General features: G+C 40.9%; 2 protein-coding genes across 2 annotated transcripts; one reads left to right on the top strand and one right to left on the bottom strand.

The window, feature by feature from the left end:
• Positions 1 to 2,624: 2,624 nt before the first annotated feature.
• Positions 2,625 to 10,685, top strand: trmt9b (tRNA methyltransferase 9B). Its single transcript, XM_084352013.1, has 4 exons — positions 2,625 to 2,917; positions 7,403 to 7,602; positions 8,120 to 8,293; positions 8,680 to 10,685. Exons 2-4 carry the CDS (start codon positions 7,446 to 7,448, stop codon positions 9,597 to 9,599), a joined length of 1,251 nt encoding a protein of 416 aa, XP_084208139.1. The 5' UTR covers positions 2,625 to 2,917; positions 7,403 to 7,445; the 3' UTR covers positions 9,600 to 10,685.
• Positions 10,686 to 10,753: 68 nt separating this feature from the next.
• On the bottom strand, positions 10,754 to 15,085 carry hdac12 (histone deacetylase 12). Its single transcript, XM_084352014.1, has 8 exons — positions 14,920 to 15,085; positions 14,677 to 14,820; positions 12,690 to 12,849; positions 12,415 to 12,608; positions 12,164 to 12,314; positions 11,803 to 11,919; positions 11,576 to 11,718; positions 10,754 to 11,455 (listed from the first exon to the last, which is right to left on the bottom strand). The coding sequence occupies exons 1-8, from the start codon at positions 15,019 to 15,021 to the stop codon at positions 11,432 to 11,434; spliced, it is 1,035 nt and encodes a 344-aa protein (XP_084208140.1). The 5' UTR covers positions 15,022 to 15,085; the 3' UTR covers positions 10,754 to 11,431.
• Positions 15,086 to 17,552: the final 2,467 nt, after the last annotated feature.

Genomic DNA, 17,552 nt, shown 5'->3' with positions numbered 1-17,552 from the left:
GTTTTTCAGATTTCTTCAACCTGTGAGATTATCTCTGCCTCTGAGGAACATTTGTATCTCTATAAAAACACTAATCTTCAGGCTGGGGGCTGGCGAGAGTCCTTGAAACGCAGACATTATGGAGGACGGAGCCTGACTCCTGTCTGAATTCATGATTGAGTAGATTAAACAGAGCGATGGAGCAGAAACTGACAGCAGCGATGTGGAGGTGGAGGTCTGCAAAGTGACTGCTGTTCATCGCTGCAACATGTTAAACCTCGCCTTGAGGGGACACGTGTGTTTCTAACATCTCACCCTCTTCAGTTGCCAACAGTGTAAGAGTGTGTTTTGTAGCGTACTGTGTCATTGTAATGTTAGGCAGCCAGCAGCAGAATAACAGCATGTGTGCTTTGAATGATGATGATGTGAGGAAGATGTGATGAGCTCTTTGTGCTCCCTGAATGGCAGCGATGAGCCACAATTAAGTCACTGCCATTAACCATTGCAGAGGCAAAAAGGGCAGACGAAATCAGAGCTGACACCCACGTAGGAGGCAGAGGACGACAAAACTAGGCACGACAGCCTAATGTGTGCTAATTACCACCCTGACAAGCAACACTTCATGTTGGTGAACTCGAAGCTGTCCTCGGTTTGTTGCGTTTCTGTAAACACCTTTTCATTTATGCTTTTGCAAGTAGAAGATCAGGATGAACAGGAAACAGATTGAAACTGTAGCTCATTCTATCCTGTATGCTTTGTGCTAAAGGGATCAGGTGGTCACTCAAACAATGTATTACTTTGTTTTCCAAACACATGGGTCATTGCTGACATGAATGGAGAAGGTCAACTTGACAACATGCAGGCTGTACTGTAAATGTACACATAGATGGTTGTCAGCCTGATAAAATGAGATTATTCTCTAGTTTCTTTAACTGCAAACAGACATTAAAAGCCAGTATGCCTGAAAGGAGATGGAGAATAAAATCAAAATTCTGATATTAATACAGCAGATTTGTCATTAATGATGTTTTTTTGTTTTTTCCAACGCGAGGCATGAACATAAACCCTTTTTCTAGGCCTAATGTTCCCTGTACAAACTCATCTTTTTAAAGGGAACAGGAGGTGTTGTCTGTCGGCTCTACACGTTGTTTACTGTGGTTGTCACGTGAGGCTGCCAGCCAATGACAGCCGTGTTCTGCAACCGCACAGCGTGTCATCTTTTTACACACCGACGACCAATAAGCAGAGTCAAGTCAACCACAACAAGACAGGGAAGCGAGGAGTACGCGCTTCAAAATAAAAGCACGTAATAGTGTTATTTTGAGTACAAGGACAAGAAGTGAACAGCTGTGAAACAGGAGGGTTATCTGGATATTACAGGTAAACAACACAGCAATTGATACAATAATGCAATATGGAGTCAAAACTGAACATGTCTAAAGTAAATACAATTGCCTATGGTATCTGTACGTGTGTCTCAGTGTAATATCCAGATAACCCTCACCTTCCTGAAATTTCTCTTATTTGTAATTCAGTTATTCCTCGATGTTGCCAACGATTATCAAAACTTAACATTTCTGCTCATCATCTGCATTCATTCAGACAAAGAGAGAGACACAGGACAAGAAAAACATTAGTAAAGTGGAATACATGAACAGGCTGTGAGTTACTGTGCCTGTATTTGTTTGATATGACTATGCAAGAGTGCTCAGTCATCACACTGTTTGTTGTTTTCTATTTAACAGAGAAGCCACCTCATCTAGGAAACCACTGGCCTTTCTTTGTGATTTATATTGCATTAAATTGTATTTGCTTCATTGCATTAAATGACCATGCTTCAAAATTCACTTCCTATCATTTGCGAGGGTGAGAGTCTCTTCCTTTCATTACTCCTAGATTTGCTTTACCTTTGCCTCAGTTTCAGTGATGGGATGTAACCAAGTACATTTACTCAAGTACTGTACTTTATGTGACTCGATACTCAATATTTGGAGGTACTTTTTCTGTGCTTGAGTGTTTCCATTTTCTGCCACTTCACAGTTCAACACTACATTTTTAGAGGTAAAATGTTACTTTGCAGTCTTCAGACTTGTCTCAGAGCCAAAGCAGCGCATTTTGAAATGTATTTTTTATCTGCAATTTGAAAAACTCAGTCAACCCGTATACTTTATTTATATAGCACCTTTAACAACAGAGTTTACGAAGTGCTTTGACAAATAAGCAAAAGCAGGAAACTCAGGAAGACAATATTACAGAATTAACTCTCAACAGTGAAGCCAAACACAATTTAAGACTTTTACTGGAGTGCTATTTGTATGGGTGACTTTAAATTGAATATAGTAATATTAAAGCACGATATCTTTACTTTTACTTGAGTATGACCTTTGTGTAGGGTCAACATTATGAAACACAGTCTGCTCAGTGTGTTCTTAATAGTTTTTTGCTTTTTAAATGTCAATGATTTACTGCTTTGAGTGAAAAAAAACACATCAGTTATTTATTTATTTATTCAACTTTCAATTAACTCTCGTGTTCTGACAGAGGGGAACGTACTAGGCGAATACAATATTCGAGTCTTTCACCAGTGAGGCTTTTTATTTTGAAACCCCTCACCGGAAGTGTGGCTGTACGCCCTCAGCACGCTGACAGGTGTGTGGGTCTCTCACCGAGCCGTGGCTCTGATCCCGTCCGGCGGGCAGGACGCTGCTGGGCTCGCGGTCACGCTCGGCAGGTGTTTCCCTCGGGTCACGTTCCCCGTCCTCGCGATGTCGTCTTTGATAATGCACTCGGTGCCGCCGTGTCGAGCGCGAGCCTCTTGTGCTCATGGCAGATCGATCATATAGATCCATCTCATGAGCGGCGGACAGGGAAGTTTACCTCCAGCGACCTGAGCAGAGAGGCGGATCACTGCACGGCGGCTCAGCCTACACGCTGTACGGTAAGTGCCTTGCATTTTCGGTGGATTAAGGATGTAAACATTGACGTGATTACAGCAGTTCTTGCAGCATGTTTACTATATTTACGTTGGTTTCATTTACAGAATCCGACTTTGGAAATATAATCATGTATACTTCAATTCGTCCTTTTCAAAAAACTTTAAAGGAACATAAAGAAGTAGCCCACATGTCCTACTTTAAAGTCATTCTTAAATCTGGATAAATTTAAAGGTAGTTTGGTGCACATTTCAAGGAACACAAAATGGGCAAACAGATGAATGATTCTCAGCTCCATGTTTCCAGCCTATGCAAACATTAACTCATTATTATCTGTATATTGAAACAACATGTTACAGTTCCATACATCACAGTGGGGGAACAAAAGATGCCTGAAGCGGTGAGAGGAGTCTAAGTTTGGCAGACCATCCCCTCACCACATGTTGACTCATTAACTGCTGGGTAAACCTGTTCTCTGTGGTTCCTTGTGTTCATCCAGCGGTTAATAGCACTGGGCAGCCCTGACTGTCTGCTGATCGTGACACCACTAATGTCATCAGAGCACTGCTGAGGTCTGACCTGAGGGACATTTGTCTCAAGATATGTGCAGAATTGTACAATTTTAAAGCTGCTCATATTCTGATATTTGGAGATTTTACCTGCTAAATAAAAAAAAAAAAAACACCAAAGGCTACAAGTGATGTCTGATTCACGTCCTACACCTCGGTCAAATCTGTGTGCCAGACGTTCCCTCTGTCCCCTGATTTAATTTTAGTTCCCATTGTCAGTCAGAGGCAGTGCTGAGCCTCCCCAGCTGCCGGTTATATAATGTCAGCCGAGGACCGCCACAGTTTAGTGAGCAGAGGGTGGGAAACTCGGGCGAAATTGAGCAGCAGAGAGAATAGCGAAGGAGGCCAGATTACAGCGTTACATAAGGGATGTTTTCCTTCCACTTGGCTGAAATGATGCAGATGATGGTGGTCCAGAAATAGGTCTGAGTGAGGGAAGATGCTGCACACAATATATTTACCTACGGAGGCAGCGAAGGTACAGCTCAGTTTATAGAGAGATGTACTGTCATCTCATGGAGCAAAGGTTGGCCTCTGATGCTCATATCCTGTGGTAAATGCTCCCAGTAATATTCATTGTGTACAGCTGTGCACACAATTGGCACCAGACGATGTTGCATTCAAGGACATATGAGTCTAATGTCTTTTTAAAGAGGTAGAGAGGAAATGTCTGATAGCTTTCCTTCTGGTTTCCCTCAAGTGCACAGTGGATCTAATTTGTTATTGTCAGTTTCATTACAGGCAGAAATACTTGTAGTGGAGGCAGATATAGTTGTGACTGTCTCTCAAAATGCAGGTGCTGAAGTGGAAGAACAGTCTGACTTGTTAATTTCCAAAACTCGGTGGATGGAGAAGATTGAAGTGGATTGTAATTGAATCTTATGTAATGCAATCAGAGATAAACTTTCCTCAAGTATCTGCTGCCAAAGTTGTATTATATTTACACCGCTTATTGATTTTGCAGCGTTTGGCAGCTGCATGCTGGCAGTGATGTATGATGCTCGCTGGTATGAGTCGGCGCTGACGACTTTCATCCATCACACACGGGAGATTCAAAAGAGCAGATAATCTCTGTACAGCAGAGCAGAAAATCCCTGTCACATCGCTCAAGATGGGGTGAACGGTTGAAGTCAGGTGTCACCGATTTCAAAGCAGACGTTTGTCAGCAAATGTGCTCATATTTTGCGCTGATCCGGCGCTGATTTAATGAGGATTTTAAACAGCTGATGTACCTGCAGACTTGTTTTTAAAACATAAAAACGATAGTGGTTCGAGTTTGTTCTTGTATGGATGCTTCAGAAGAGAGGAGCTGTGAGCTGTGGCTAATTGCTGTTTGTTTGGATCTCAACTCCTCCACTGAATCTCTCTGGGTTGTGAAGAGGACACTTTTCACCAGAGGATTAGTGTCCAAAAACACATGGATCAATTATATTAGGTGTCCGAGTTCGTACAGACAGGTTTTAGCTTAGTAGGGCTAAATAATGTTTTTTCTAATCAATTTTGGATCTCAGAGCTTCCAGTTTTTTTGGTCGTCCTCATCTACATCAGTTGTTTAGGGACAGTGCTACAATGCTGTTTTGCTGTGAAGCTCCAGAAATGATTTGTAGACTATGAAACTTTCTATCACATGGGGGTGAGCAGATAATGACTGTAAAAAGACCGCTTCCCTCCCATCTTGCCATATTCAGTTGTTAGAAGTTGTTTTTTTTACTATTATCTAATTTAAAAGTTGGACATATGTGATCTACAAAAGATTTTAAAAGTTTCTAGAAACCTACATTTTTTGCAAAGATTTGAAAGTCAGATGTGATAAATTAATAGGTAAGTTGTGTTTTTGTTAAATATTTGTTCTGACCTACTTAAACCATCTGATGCTGTGCTACTAGAAAGCATGTGTTAAGTTAATGCATCACAACTTTCTGAGAAAAGGCAGAAAATCATATTAAGATTATTACAGTTTGATTAAATTCTTCAGGTTTGCAAACATCTGCTTATCAAACCTCCTAGTGGTCACCACGTGATGCAAATTGTGTGGGTTTGTTTTGCACGAAATTAAGTGAACCTCCTGATAATGTGCTTATGAAAGATAACCCACTCGGGTCAAATGAGAAGTCTGCATACGGAGGTCTTTGTTTGACTACAACAACGGTGTCATCTCCTGGTTAATAACGCAGAAAAACTCTTTGTACATGTAGTGCTTGAGGGAGCCGCAGCAGCACTGCAGGAGCTGTGGGCCGCATCCTAATAAACTGAGATGACTGCAGTGGGAGCTGTGAAAACCAGACAGAACACAAACACCACAATTACATAATCCCCAAATTTGCAAACGGTTCTGAAATTCAACAGCGCTCTTCTGAAAGTTAAACAGTGAAATTGTATTGTATGTACACTTTATATTGAGGATGTTGGAAGAAGCGTTACTTAATAAATCTTAAAAGGCCCTTTTAAGTCCTTGAAGGATGATAAGATGCTTATTAACAAAAATCAAATTACATCGATGATATTTGGCTTCAAAAACACATTTATTGTTAGATTAAAAGACATTTTGAAGCACTCATATGAAGCTTGCTTTCAGTTTATAGATGCTTAAGAATGTTAATAAAAGCCTTATGAGTTTTCTAGAAATGTTACATTATATTTATGTATTATTAAGTTTAACCAAGTCTAGCTAATCTTTTAATTTTTAATTTATTAATCTTAACAAGGCGTTGTTGCTGTTAATAACAATCTTAATAAAGCAACAAAATAGGTTTTGAAACGACACAATAGGCAGGTTGGCGAAACTCAAATGTTTTTGCAATGATATTATAAACCATGATAAGAAAATCATAATGTTTTTAATCATTAAAGTGTCTATAAACTGTCAACAGGCTTATTCAAAGTGCTTATCTAACAATTAACATGTTTATGATGTAATTATTAACACTTATAAGCCTTTTAAGTTTATTACAAGGACCTTAATGCAAAGCATTACCATAATCTTTCTGATAAATAAACATACTATTATTTCCTCATTGGAAAAAGCTGTGACAGGACTACAAGTAGCCACAATTTTGTATCAGAAGAAGACAAACATCTTTTCATTTCAACTAAAGCTGTGACGCAGCCAAATGATATTCATCTATGCAGCCGTGTGCTGTCAGATAATAGGAAATAATGCAATCCGACTGAAAATCTCTCCACGTGTGCACATATTAGCCTTGCATTTCCAGGGAAATTAAAGTCCTCCTCAGAATCAATGAGGGTCATCATAAGTAAAAGAGATTCCTAGAACGTGAGCCAATACTGAAATCTTACATTGACACCGAATTAAATGTTATTATAATAATATCAAACCCAGCAGCAGCAGCAGCAGCAGCCTGGTGTCCACTAACACAGGCTAACATGGTTTCTGTAAAAGAACCTCTCACTCAAACTTGATTGATGTTATTCGTTTGGCACGTTGTTGGCAACAAACATGATTAATGTGTTGACCTTTTGCTGCTGTGTTACCGAAGAAAACAATTTGACATGGCTCCGAGGGCTCTGTGAGAGGGGGACCTCGTTAGTTAATTTATGATCCCATCTCTGTTTATTTCACGGTTTCAGATGATTCATGACAAATTAAACCTGATGACTCTTAGTGTTGAACATCGGAGTCCTTCTTGAGGACTGCAGGGTGGCTGTGAGAAGGCGGACTGATCATGACTGCAGCTGCAGCAGGTACTTCAGCCACAAAGCGGAGGGTTTAAATTACCGCTGCTGCCTGACAGATGTTTGAGTGTGTCTGCTGATTATGGCCTCTAGCTGACCTTGTTGGATCTTAACAAGCATGTAGAGAGGAACACCGCTGTGCTGGTGCCTGCAGGGGGTCTACACTGCCAGTTTTTATATTCCTAATGAAATAAAGTAACTATTGGATGGATTCATTTGTCCCTGCAGACATGATACTGTGAGGCCGCTGTGTGAGGCAGCCCGGACGAACATGATGGAGGAGGCTGCCAGTCAGCTCGAGAGAGACCACGTGCACAGCGTCTACGACAAGATCGCTCCATATTTCAACGACAGCCGCTATAAAGCCTGGCCAAAGGTACGACAGTTCCTGCTGGAGCTGCAGCCGGGGAGCATCGTCGCTGATATCGGTGGGTGACACCTCCAGGCTGTGACACTTGATCATTAATACATTGTTTGTATTGTTTTTTTTCTTTTTATTGGCTTTTGCAAATAGAATTAGTTGTTCTAAAATTGGCTTTCCTTAAAGGGTAACTCCAATTTTACACATTAAAGTGTGTTCACAGGCGCATGTAATCTGATAAATTGCCTCCAGTGATGTCACTCGGTGGCAAAGCTGCATTGTTGGTAATGTAGGCGACGTGTCCACAGGATCACCTTTTATATGCCACACATTCTTCTTCCTTTTCCAAACCTGCTGCCTACATTACCCACAATGCAACTTAACCACTGAGTGACATCACTGGAGGCAATTTATCAGATTACTTGTATCTTCTCGTGAAGCCACAAAAGGCTTTATACTACTTTTTCACATATGCAGTAGTGCTCACAAAGACCTGAAAACACTCTTTAATGTGTAAAATTGGTGGAGTTGCCCTTTAAGAGATAAGTTATTCCTGTTGTAGCTCACTGTCTTGACCTTGGCAGGTTGTGGCAATGGCAAGTACCTCCACATCAACAAAGAGGTGTTCAAGCTGGGGTGCGATGTCTGTCGCCCCCTGGTGGACTTTGCCTGGAGTCAGGGACACGAAGTCCAGATGTGTGACGGGCTGCATTTGCCTTACAGAGACGGCTGCTTCGACGCTGTGCTCTCTATTGCAGGTAATGGACAAACACAAACAGATAAAGGGAGGTTTGGATATTGTTGATTCCTCCCACTCAGTCACAGATCACTATCTTCATATGCACGAAGCTCAACTGCTGCAGCTGCCATTAAACGAACACATAACAATGACAAACATCAGTTTACCACGAGCTTGTGTTGCCTAGCCAACAGTGTCAAATAATTCACGTGTGTCCGCCAGCAAAGAGTGTAATTAGGACAAAAGACAACGGCGCCCACACACACTATTAATTTATGTTGTGTGCCGTACACAGTGTACATAATGTGTTTTGTTGCCTGAGGAGCTGAATGTGACACATCATAATTGAATGAATGCCTACTCATCGCTTTTTTCGCTCTAACAAATAAATGTTTTTTCTCTCAGTCATCCATCACTTGTCCACCAAAGAGCGTCGTATTCGAGCAATAAAGGAGATGGCACGCACCCTGAGAGTGGGCGGACGCATCATGATCTACGTGTGGGCCATGGAGCAGAAACGCCGAAAGTTTGAGAAACAGGACATCTTCGTCCCCTGGAACCCCAATCCACACTCGCCCAGACGGAGGGCGGCAGCTCAGAGCGTGAGCGAAGCCATAGACAACACCGACAAGCACAGGAAGGTTAGAAGCACATCCTCCGTGGCGGACGAAGAAGATCTGACCTGCACCACGCCACAGCAGAGGACACAGAGACTGTGGTTCTTCTCCAGGTCTCTGGATTCTGTGTTCGACTTCGGAAGCTTAGCCATCTCCCGGTCGTCATCCAGAGACCTGAGCACTTTATCTTCACCCACAGGGGAGACCGAGGGGAACAAGGCCACACAGCGTGGGAGAGGACGGGGCCTCATTAAGCAAGTGTCGAGCTTCTTTTCCCCGCCGTCTGTGATCGGATCAGAGGAGGACGTCTTTGACTCAGTCACAGACCTGCACAAGGGACAGAATAACCCTGGAGGCAACAACAACAACGGCACAGGAAACCAGAGCGTCTCAGTATCTTTAGCCCAGGAGTGTGGCTCTCTAGCCCTGCCGGATCTGGTCCCTTTCCAGAAAGAGCACTTGAAGCAGGCTGGAGATGAAAGCGAACGAGCCCCGCAGGGAGAAGAGCAGCAGGAAAGCACAAAGAGTTCTCAGGGGAGCGAGGGGCAGGTGGAGGGCTCCTGCCTGAGGTACTACCACGTCTTCAGGGAGGGAGAACTGGCAGAGCTGATAGAGAATCATGTTGAGGAGCTTCATGTCAAACACACCTACTTTGATCACGCCAACTGGTGTGTGGTGGCAGAGAAAGTTCAGTTATGGAAAATCTGATTTTAAAATTGTTTGTTTTTAATTTTCCATCAACTCTGCCTCAAGTTTCCGCACTGAATCACACAGTCGATGGTCATTAACTGAAAGGTGTAGAAATATACAGATGTAGCCATCGTTGAAGAACACTAAACTACTCTGCTTCTTCAGCTCCCTTCTTAACAGTATGGACTTTTTATTTTTTAATCTAGCATTAAACTCATAGGAGATGGTTTTGCAGCAGGATGCTCAACAATGGCTACCACTGTATACTACACCACAATTTTAAAGTATTTATTCTATTTCAATACATGAAACCAACAAGCAGTGTCCAGATATCCATTGTGTGTTCTCTTTTAATGTCAATCATTTGTTTTTACTATCCAAACACAGCAAGCTCTAGTGCTGTTAATGACTCTTTTTTTAAAGGGGCATTTCTGCAAAGGGACATGATAAGAAATGCACTGATTTCCTCTTTGGACTTTTTAATATGAGCCAAAGAGGAATTGGTGACACTACAGTTTACTCTTCCATCTGCTTTTAAATGTTTTAATGTATTAATCGCAGTGGTAAATTTGTACTTTTATTCTTTGTGTCTGCCTGTTTTACAATTGCACGTTCTTTAACTCTGAATACGAGGAGCTAAACTTGCAGCCAAGTATCTGTTATGGACTTCTTTCTGTGAACTGCTCGTGTGTAATCTGTCATAAGGAGCTCAAAGTTGTGCAGAATTATCTTCCAAAACATTTGTGCAGTTGCTTGTTGTGTTTCAAAGAACGTGTTGCCAGTGTGCGTGTGCGCTTGATGTTTGTAATAGTCGTGCACTGTCTCGTGTTGAAGTAACAAATCAACTGCCTCATATACTGTGAATGAACATTGCACTGTACCACTAAAATGTCGCTGCTTGATGTCAGTGAAAGACATAAAATTAAGTGAAACTTGAAACATGCTGTTGATCTGTACCCATTGTGCCAAGGACGGTACACATTGTACGGTATGTGTGGACCAACTGTGTTTGTTCTGAAGTGACACTGGTACCTTAATGTCTTATGTGACCTGATGGAAACACTTAAGAGTTTGTTTTTCCTTATTAAATATTTTTGTTCATGAGTGTCGTTGTGTTGCATTTACTGTCATGAATGAAACCCGTAGATCTTCAGTCAGTGACAACCACAAACTATCGTTCAATAACAGAATATTTAACTTTTAATACAGTATGAGGTATTTGATGAGGTAAACGACAAGATGAACAACTTCTGAAAACAGTCTTCAGCAAACATACTATCAGTGGTGGAAGTATTTGTATCCTTTACTTAAGTAGAAATACTAATACCACACTGAAAAGGTCCTGCATTCAAAACCTTACTTATGTACATTTAGCTGATAATACTTTAATACTTTTACACAAGTATCTAAAGTAAAACTACTTCTTTAAAATGGTCCCTGTCAGTGTTTTCCTATTATAGCTGATCTTTTTGGATTCATATTACTGCTACATTAAAAGGGGCAACATGTAATTTGTTAGAGAAGAAATTCAAACTTTACAATATTAATGAGGTAATAATACAAACTCTATTAAACTTCAGCTTTTCCATGACTGAATAAACAAGCTGTTCTCACTGTTTGAAGCTAGAGAGGTGGCAGGGTGAAGAGCATATGGTGGACCTGTTAGGAATCCATTGTCTCTGACATCCTTTTAATAATTAATGTAAAGCTGTTGCATGTGCAGCAAAAAAAAAAAAAACTGGTTCATACAGCATTACGAGATTATTTTTATCCCAAGTGTTGGCATTGGCTCCTGAAGATCAAGTTTCATTTAGGATGTGATGTCTTCTTGATTTACGGCTTAAAAGGTTTTACATTCCACACTCCCTCCAAACCTAAAACATGAAGAACATGAACACAATATTCACTCACGTTCAGGTTGACATTTTTTACACTGTTAAAGTCAAGGATTTTGTATTAAAATGGTCATCCAACAACATTCACGTGTCCAGTACCTGAGTCGCTGCTCTGTGGACGATGGAGTGTCTGAGGGCCAGTTTGTCGATGTCTCTCGAGTATCCTCCTCCAATAACGGCAGCGACGGGGACGCCTCTGCTCACCACAGTCTTCATCACGTACAGATCTCTCCGATACAGCCCTGAGAGATACTCACAGTCATTCATAGGCAGTCTAGAGATAATTTGCAGGTGGAGATATGTGGGTGTCAAAAGTTATCTCTCACCTTGGTCGGTCAGACGGAGCCTCCCAAGTTCATCTTTCCAGTGAGGGTCGACACCTGCGTCGTACAGAACCAGGTCTGGACGAAAAGTCTCAAGCAAGCCGGGCAGGTGAGCCTCCACTGTGGATCATCAGACAAGGACTGTTTATATACTGCTGATTACAATTCATGTTATAATTTTCATTTAGCTTTTTCATTTTTGGCTCCAGGAAACAGTGATGGGCGTTTTTCAAATTTTTTATGGCATATTATTGACTAAATAATGAATCAATTAATCATGAAAATACGCAGATCAGATGAATTGATAATGAAATAATCGTTAGTTGCAGCCCAAACATGTATTATCATGGCCTGTGTTACGTGCCTGTGGAGAGGTACTCCTTGTCTTCCAGCCCATCCTCCACACTGACATCTAGGTCGCTCTGTTGTTTACGGAGGGGGAAGTTTTTCCCACAGTGCACCGAGAAAGTAAACACACACGGCTCCTCTTTAAAAATGAAAGCTGTGCCGTCACCCTGTTGGATGCAAAAGTCAGAGAAGAAGTTGTGCTTATCAGTAGGAACAAAGACAAATGTTGCGACCAACATTAAAGTAGCAGAGACACGTTAAAACTACCTGATGAACATCTAGATCCACAATCAGAACCTTTCTTCTGGGCGAGGAGGAGATCAGGTATTTGGCTGCAACCGCCAAGTCATTGAGGAGACAGAAGCCTGAACCAAAGCTGGGAAAGGCGTGATGGGTTCCTCCTGCTGTACTGCAGGCCAGACCCCTGTGCAGAGCCACTTCAGCAGCTAGAACAGTCCCACCTGTCGACGAGAGAGAAGGTGAGCAGCTCGAGGAGCCATCCGGCTGTTAAATCATCGACAGACTTCAGACGCTCCTCTCACCTGTTTCATATCGACAGCGTCTCACTATGCCTTCGCTCCAGGGGAAACCCGTCCTCCTTTGTTCTTGCTCATTTATTTTGCCGTTTATGAAGTTGTTCAAGTATTCCTCCGTGTGCACGCAGCGGAGTAATTCTTCAGAGGCTATTTCAGGGACCCACACCTACTGTGAAGAAGGAAATTCACATCAACAGGAAAATGTGGGAGAACGGAGAATATTCATTATATCAGGCCTGACTGCACCTCGAGGGTGTAAATGACGTCTTTTCAAATCAATCTTCCAGAGACTTGGATTACATCGGACAGCTTTATGGATCCATTTCATGTTTTTATTTTCTTCATTGTTTAAAATAAATCCCCATCTACTTCTGTTGCTTGGGAGAATGCTGCCACACTGTTTTGCTGTGAAGCTCCAGAAATGTTTTTACTCCAAAGCTTCACTGAACCCTCCATCAAAATGAGGGGGAATGGGAATGGGACTCCCAAAATGGGCGTAGATAATGAGCAAATTTTTATAATTGGGTGAACTGTTCCAAAAAGTGACAGAACATTACCCAGCAGCGTTGCAGCAGCATGAGATGTTCACTGTACAAGTATCACAGCACATGATAACTATTATCATAATTATAATACGTATATTAGCCATTAATGGAGATATGGGATGGGAAACTCCAATGCTTCAACTCTGGAATAGACTTGCGAAAAATGTTCAATCATTGGCTCACAAAAAAGATATTTAATTGGGACATCTCGCATTGGTCATCTCTGGCAAAAGAGTTGAAATCCTTATTCTATTTTAACGACTTGTCTTTCATTTTTTCAGAACATGTATAATGTATAAGAAAAATGGTCTGTTGATATATGGTCTAAGCAAAAATTACAAACCTACTGTCTCATAAAGGACAGTTATACTGTAGAACCTTATGTGAAGTATAATTTAAAAAACAGGGAAAGGTCCCTATGTGCACAGTAACGATCAGGAACATTATCGTGAGCCCTGCAGACCGGCAGGTTTCGTGCCACTCCAGAGGAGGACAGACTTGAGAGTGATGGTCATTTCTTGTTTCGTTGTTCTTGTCTATGATGATGTAAGGAAAGTACTTCATATTAAAACGCCCTCCATTGATTCTGATTTCTTTTGGTGGAATTATTATGAAAAAACTTGGGCCGTGCTTCAGGAAGGGAACCTTTTTTGTAGCAGATTTCCTTTGTCAAACATGGGAGAGGAAGCAGAATGTTTTCTATGAGACGGAGCCGGAAAATAATTTCTAATTTTGTCATGAAATGTAATGACCTGTTTGACTGCTGCAGCTGTATGTTTGGTGTCTTGTAAACCCACGAGGGTTGGGCACTCTATGTGCATGACATGACAATAAAAATCAAATTCAAAAGTTACAATGACAGAAGGGTCTTTTTGGTTGAACAATCACTTTATTATAATTGAGCTAAATATTATGTCCTGACTCCTGAAACTTGATGCATTTCTTTAACAGAACTAATACAGTAGAATTCAATGCCAGATACCATGAAACTGATAAGAGTACCATCTTTAAATGACTTGTTCAACCAACAGTCCATAACCAAAATATGTTCAATTTACAGTCATATAAACCCTCATCCAACTGGTGATCCATTTAATGCTTTTTAAACTTTCATTTTTGGATCACTTTGGCTGTAGTAATGCATACTGCATACATTTTGGTAAAGGTGTTTGTCCCTTATATATTAAGTATATATTAAATAACAATTTAGTAACAAAACAGTGGCATCATGTAAACAAACTGGCATTTAAGGGGTTAAAATCCTGAACATGAATAACACAGTGAAAGTTGTAAATAACATTAATATATAGTATTTTATGGCAGCTGCATGAGGGTTAAACCAGGGGAAAGCACCATTATCACCAGTAAACATCAGACTGACTGACTATATGATTATATTGGTAATCCCCATCATCACAGGTGTGCCCTTACATCACTGAGTCACTCACCTGCTTCTCTGTAATGACCTGATCTTTGATCAGGAAGTGTAAAACCCTGGGGAACTTCTCCATTGGGAACCTGTGGTTGGCTGGAAGGTCACACACATACTGACTGTGATGAACAACAGGCAGTCCGCTGGAGTCAGGTCTCACCTGTGAGGTAAACATGTTCACTGTGAGCTCAGGTTTCATTCAATGAACTGTGTGTTGCAATGTTCAGTGAAATACTTGATGAAAGCTGCGAGTTCTCACTAGTTCAGCGTGGAAACATCTGCAGGAGGTGAGAGCTGCTCCGAGCAGCCGTCCGACTTTTAACCGAGGTCTTTTAGAAAACATGTGTCTGATGCAGGTCATGTTCTGAGCACAGGGATGTTAGGCGTTATGAAACGTGCTGAAGGTGTCTGCTGTTTGTTGACGGATGTGTGGCTGTGTTTGTCCTCTCTCACACCGCCACCTGCTGTCAGGGAGTGCGAATAACACTCAGTGTGACGTTACATGGCTCATTACCACCACCTGCTGGTGTGGAGTGAACACTGCAGACTGATGTGAATCAGTCAGACAGGCTGTTTATGATATTTCATTTCCCTATAAATGCATCAGATTTCTCCTGTTACCAGATCTAGTGAAGGTTTTTAATGAAAACATTTTTTACCCGCAAACAGGCTCTCAACATAATCATTCTGAAAAGCACCGTAATATGGTTTTATACTGTATGTACTTATACTTGTATGGTTTTTGATGTCTTTATTCTTTTTTTAATCTATATTTTATATAGATTCTTATTTATATTTTACTGTTATTACTATTATTATATAATAACTTTTTTTAAATCAACATTTACGTGCAATATTTTATTGCTTGTTTTTATCTTAATCAATCTAATCAATAATGATGTAAGTTGCACAGCAGGATAAAAAGACATTTAAATAACCATTACAATGTGCAACACTGAAGTGATGAACTGAGTAATGCATCAATATGATATCCATAATAATCTATCTATCAATGTGTCAAACAATTTGTGTAGCATGCTGCAATAATTGGTGACTAATAATTCAATAGACAAATAGAGAGACTAACTCATCTACTAACATGAAGAATAAGTATTGCATCTGATCTATAGTTTATTCATACTCAAACTACTGTCTTTACTGTATAATAATAATAATAATAATAATAATAATTTCACATTATTGCCATTAGTTGCTCTTATACCTGCACTACTCCTCAGACTGTTTATTCCATATCATATAAGCTAGACTCTGTTTTTTGCACATATGGTTAGATGCTTAACTGCTGTTCTTTGTCTCAGTATTTGTACTTTCATTTTTTTAGTCAACAGATCATAAAATTATCCTTTGATGATTGAAAATTGACACATTCTGTATGTAGTTAACTGACTGCAGCTTTCACTCTGGTAACAGTAAGAAACATTGGTCAGTCAAAGAAAGTCAGCTCGAGCAGATAGCTGATTCAAAAGAGGTGGATGTATAGATTCATGAGGATCTTTTCATTCTGCAGTCTCAGCTTTTTCCTCTTGATTCATCAAATGATCAACACTTATTTTAAATGTAGACTTTTCAATTTTCAACTAGTGACAAATGGCTCATCATTTTTGGCTCATCCACATCCACTTTCTCTCTGCATTCACCAGATTTCCTCCCCCATTTCGGTTCGTACCGTGACCATCTTCATCCATCCTCCTCTCGCCTCCTCTGCAGCCTTCACAGTCAGCTCTCCTCCTGTCAAACCAAGTCGTGCTGTGGACGAGGTTATTAATCACAGTGACAGAGGATCATTTACTCTGTCACACTGAAGTCACGTCAGACTCAGAGCCTGAGAGGTTTGCTGTCTTCACTCCCACGTGTCACAGTTTAAAGTGACAGAAGGGTAAGTGATGTGATGCAAATAACTGCCTAATGCATTTTTATTTGTCCACAAAACTTCCAATATCAGTGCTTTTGAAAGATGAGAACTATGTTTCCTGAGCTTGACAACACTGCAGTTTTGTTTCCACTGCACTAAAACATTTGATGAGCTACTTTTGTGTCTGGTTTTGCTTCTCCATCTGTCTCTGTTTTACATTGCTGGCAGGCTGCTCAAGGCACTGTCTGGCGGACTGTCGGCTGTGGGGTTCTCCCATGAGAGTGTGTGTGTGTGTGTGTGTGTGTGTGTGTGTGTGTGTGTGTGTGTGTGTGTGTGTGTGTGTGTGTGTGTGTGTGCATGAAGAGTCAGGAGGATGGGGATTAGTACAGCCTCTACTGGGAGGGGCTAAAGCACTCAGGGGCAGATAAGAGAAAAGACAGAGCGCTGGCCCCAGGTGCAGAGGAGAGAGCTCCTCATAATGGAGGGAGGAGATTAGAGAGGTAAAATCAATTACCGACTTCAGCCTTGTTAACAGGCGTTTCGAACAGGGAGAGAGGAAGGAGGAGAAGGGACGCTGTCTTCAAAGACTCCAATATATGCTGACAGAAAGATTGTCTGCTCTGAGCAGCAGATGAAGGTTAATTTAATTAATTAACATATAGATGTTTTTGTCCTGACTTAGCTTGATTTCATCCCGTCTTTTTAAAGGACGGTACCGGTTGTTGTAGATCCATCACAGCATCAGGTCTTTATTTATTATAGATTAATTGATCGTTTTACTTAATCTATATCGTCTTGGTTGATAAAATGTTGCAAAATAGGAAAAAATACTCATCACAACCTGCCTGAGTCCACAGTGACATCCTCACATGCTTCTTCTGCCCAACAAAAAGGCCAAAAATAAATGTATTATAAAAAAGGACAAAGGACCCAGTTTATATTCACACTTTATCAGTTGAAACCAGCAACAATGAATCAATTAACAAAATGGCTGCCAAAACATTTTCTTGAAAACAGAC

This window comes from Pagrus pagrus (assembly GCF_965226575.1).
Source record: "Pagrus pagrus genome assembly, chromosome: 4".
In the NCBI taxonomy this organism is placed as follows: domain Eukaryota; kingdom Metazoa; phylum Chordata; class Actinopteri; order Spariformes; family Sparidae; genus Pagrus; species Pagrus pagrus.
Note: the sequence above shows the minus strand (reverse complement) of the source record. Positions and strands in the feature narration are given on the sequence as shown.

Excerpts from the sequence above, each read along its gene's own strand:
- trmt9b (XM_084352013.1), top strand. The coding sequence starts at position 7,446 with ATGATGGAGGAGGCTGCCAGTCAGCTCGAGAGAGACCACGTGCACAGC. Across the intron at positions 7,603-8,119 it reads GAGCATCGTCGCTGATATCG|GTTGTGGCAATGGCAAGTAC; the intron begins GTGGGTGACACC and ends TGACCTTGGCAG. Across the intron at positions 8,294-8,679 it reads CGCTGTGCTCTCTATTGCAG|TCATCCATCACTTGTCCACC; the intron begins GTAATGGACAAA and ends TTTTTCTCTCAG.
- hdac12 (XM_084352014.1), bottom strand. The coding sequence starts at position 15,021 with ATGACCTGCATCAGACACATGTTTTCTAAAAGACCTCGGTTAAAAGTC. Across the intron at positions 14,821-14,919 it reads GATGTTTCCACGCTGAACTA|GTGAGACCTGACTCCAGCGG; the intron begins GTGAGAACTCGC and ends TTTACCTCACAG. Across the intron at positions 11,719-11,802 it reads GCTCCGTCTGACCGACCAAG|GGCTGTATCGGAGAGATCTG; the intron begins GTGAGAGATAAC and ends AGTATCTCTCAG.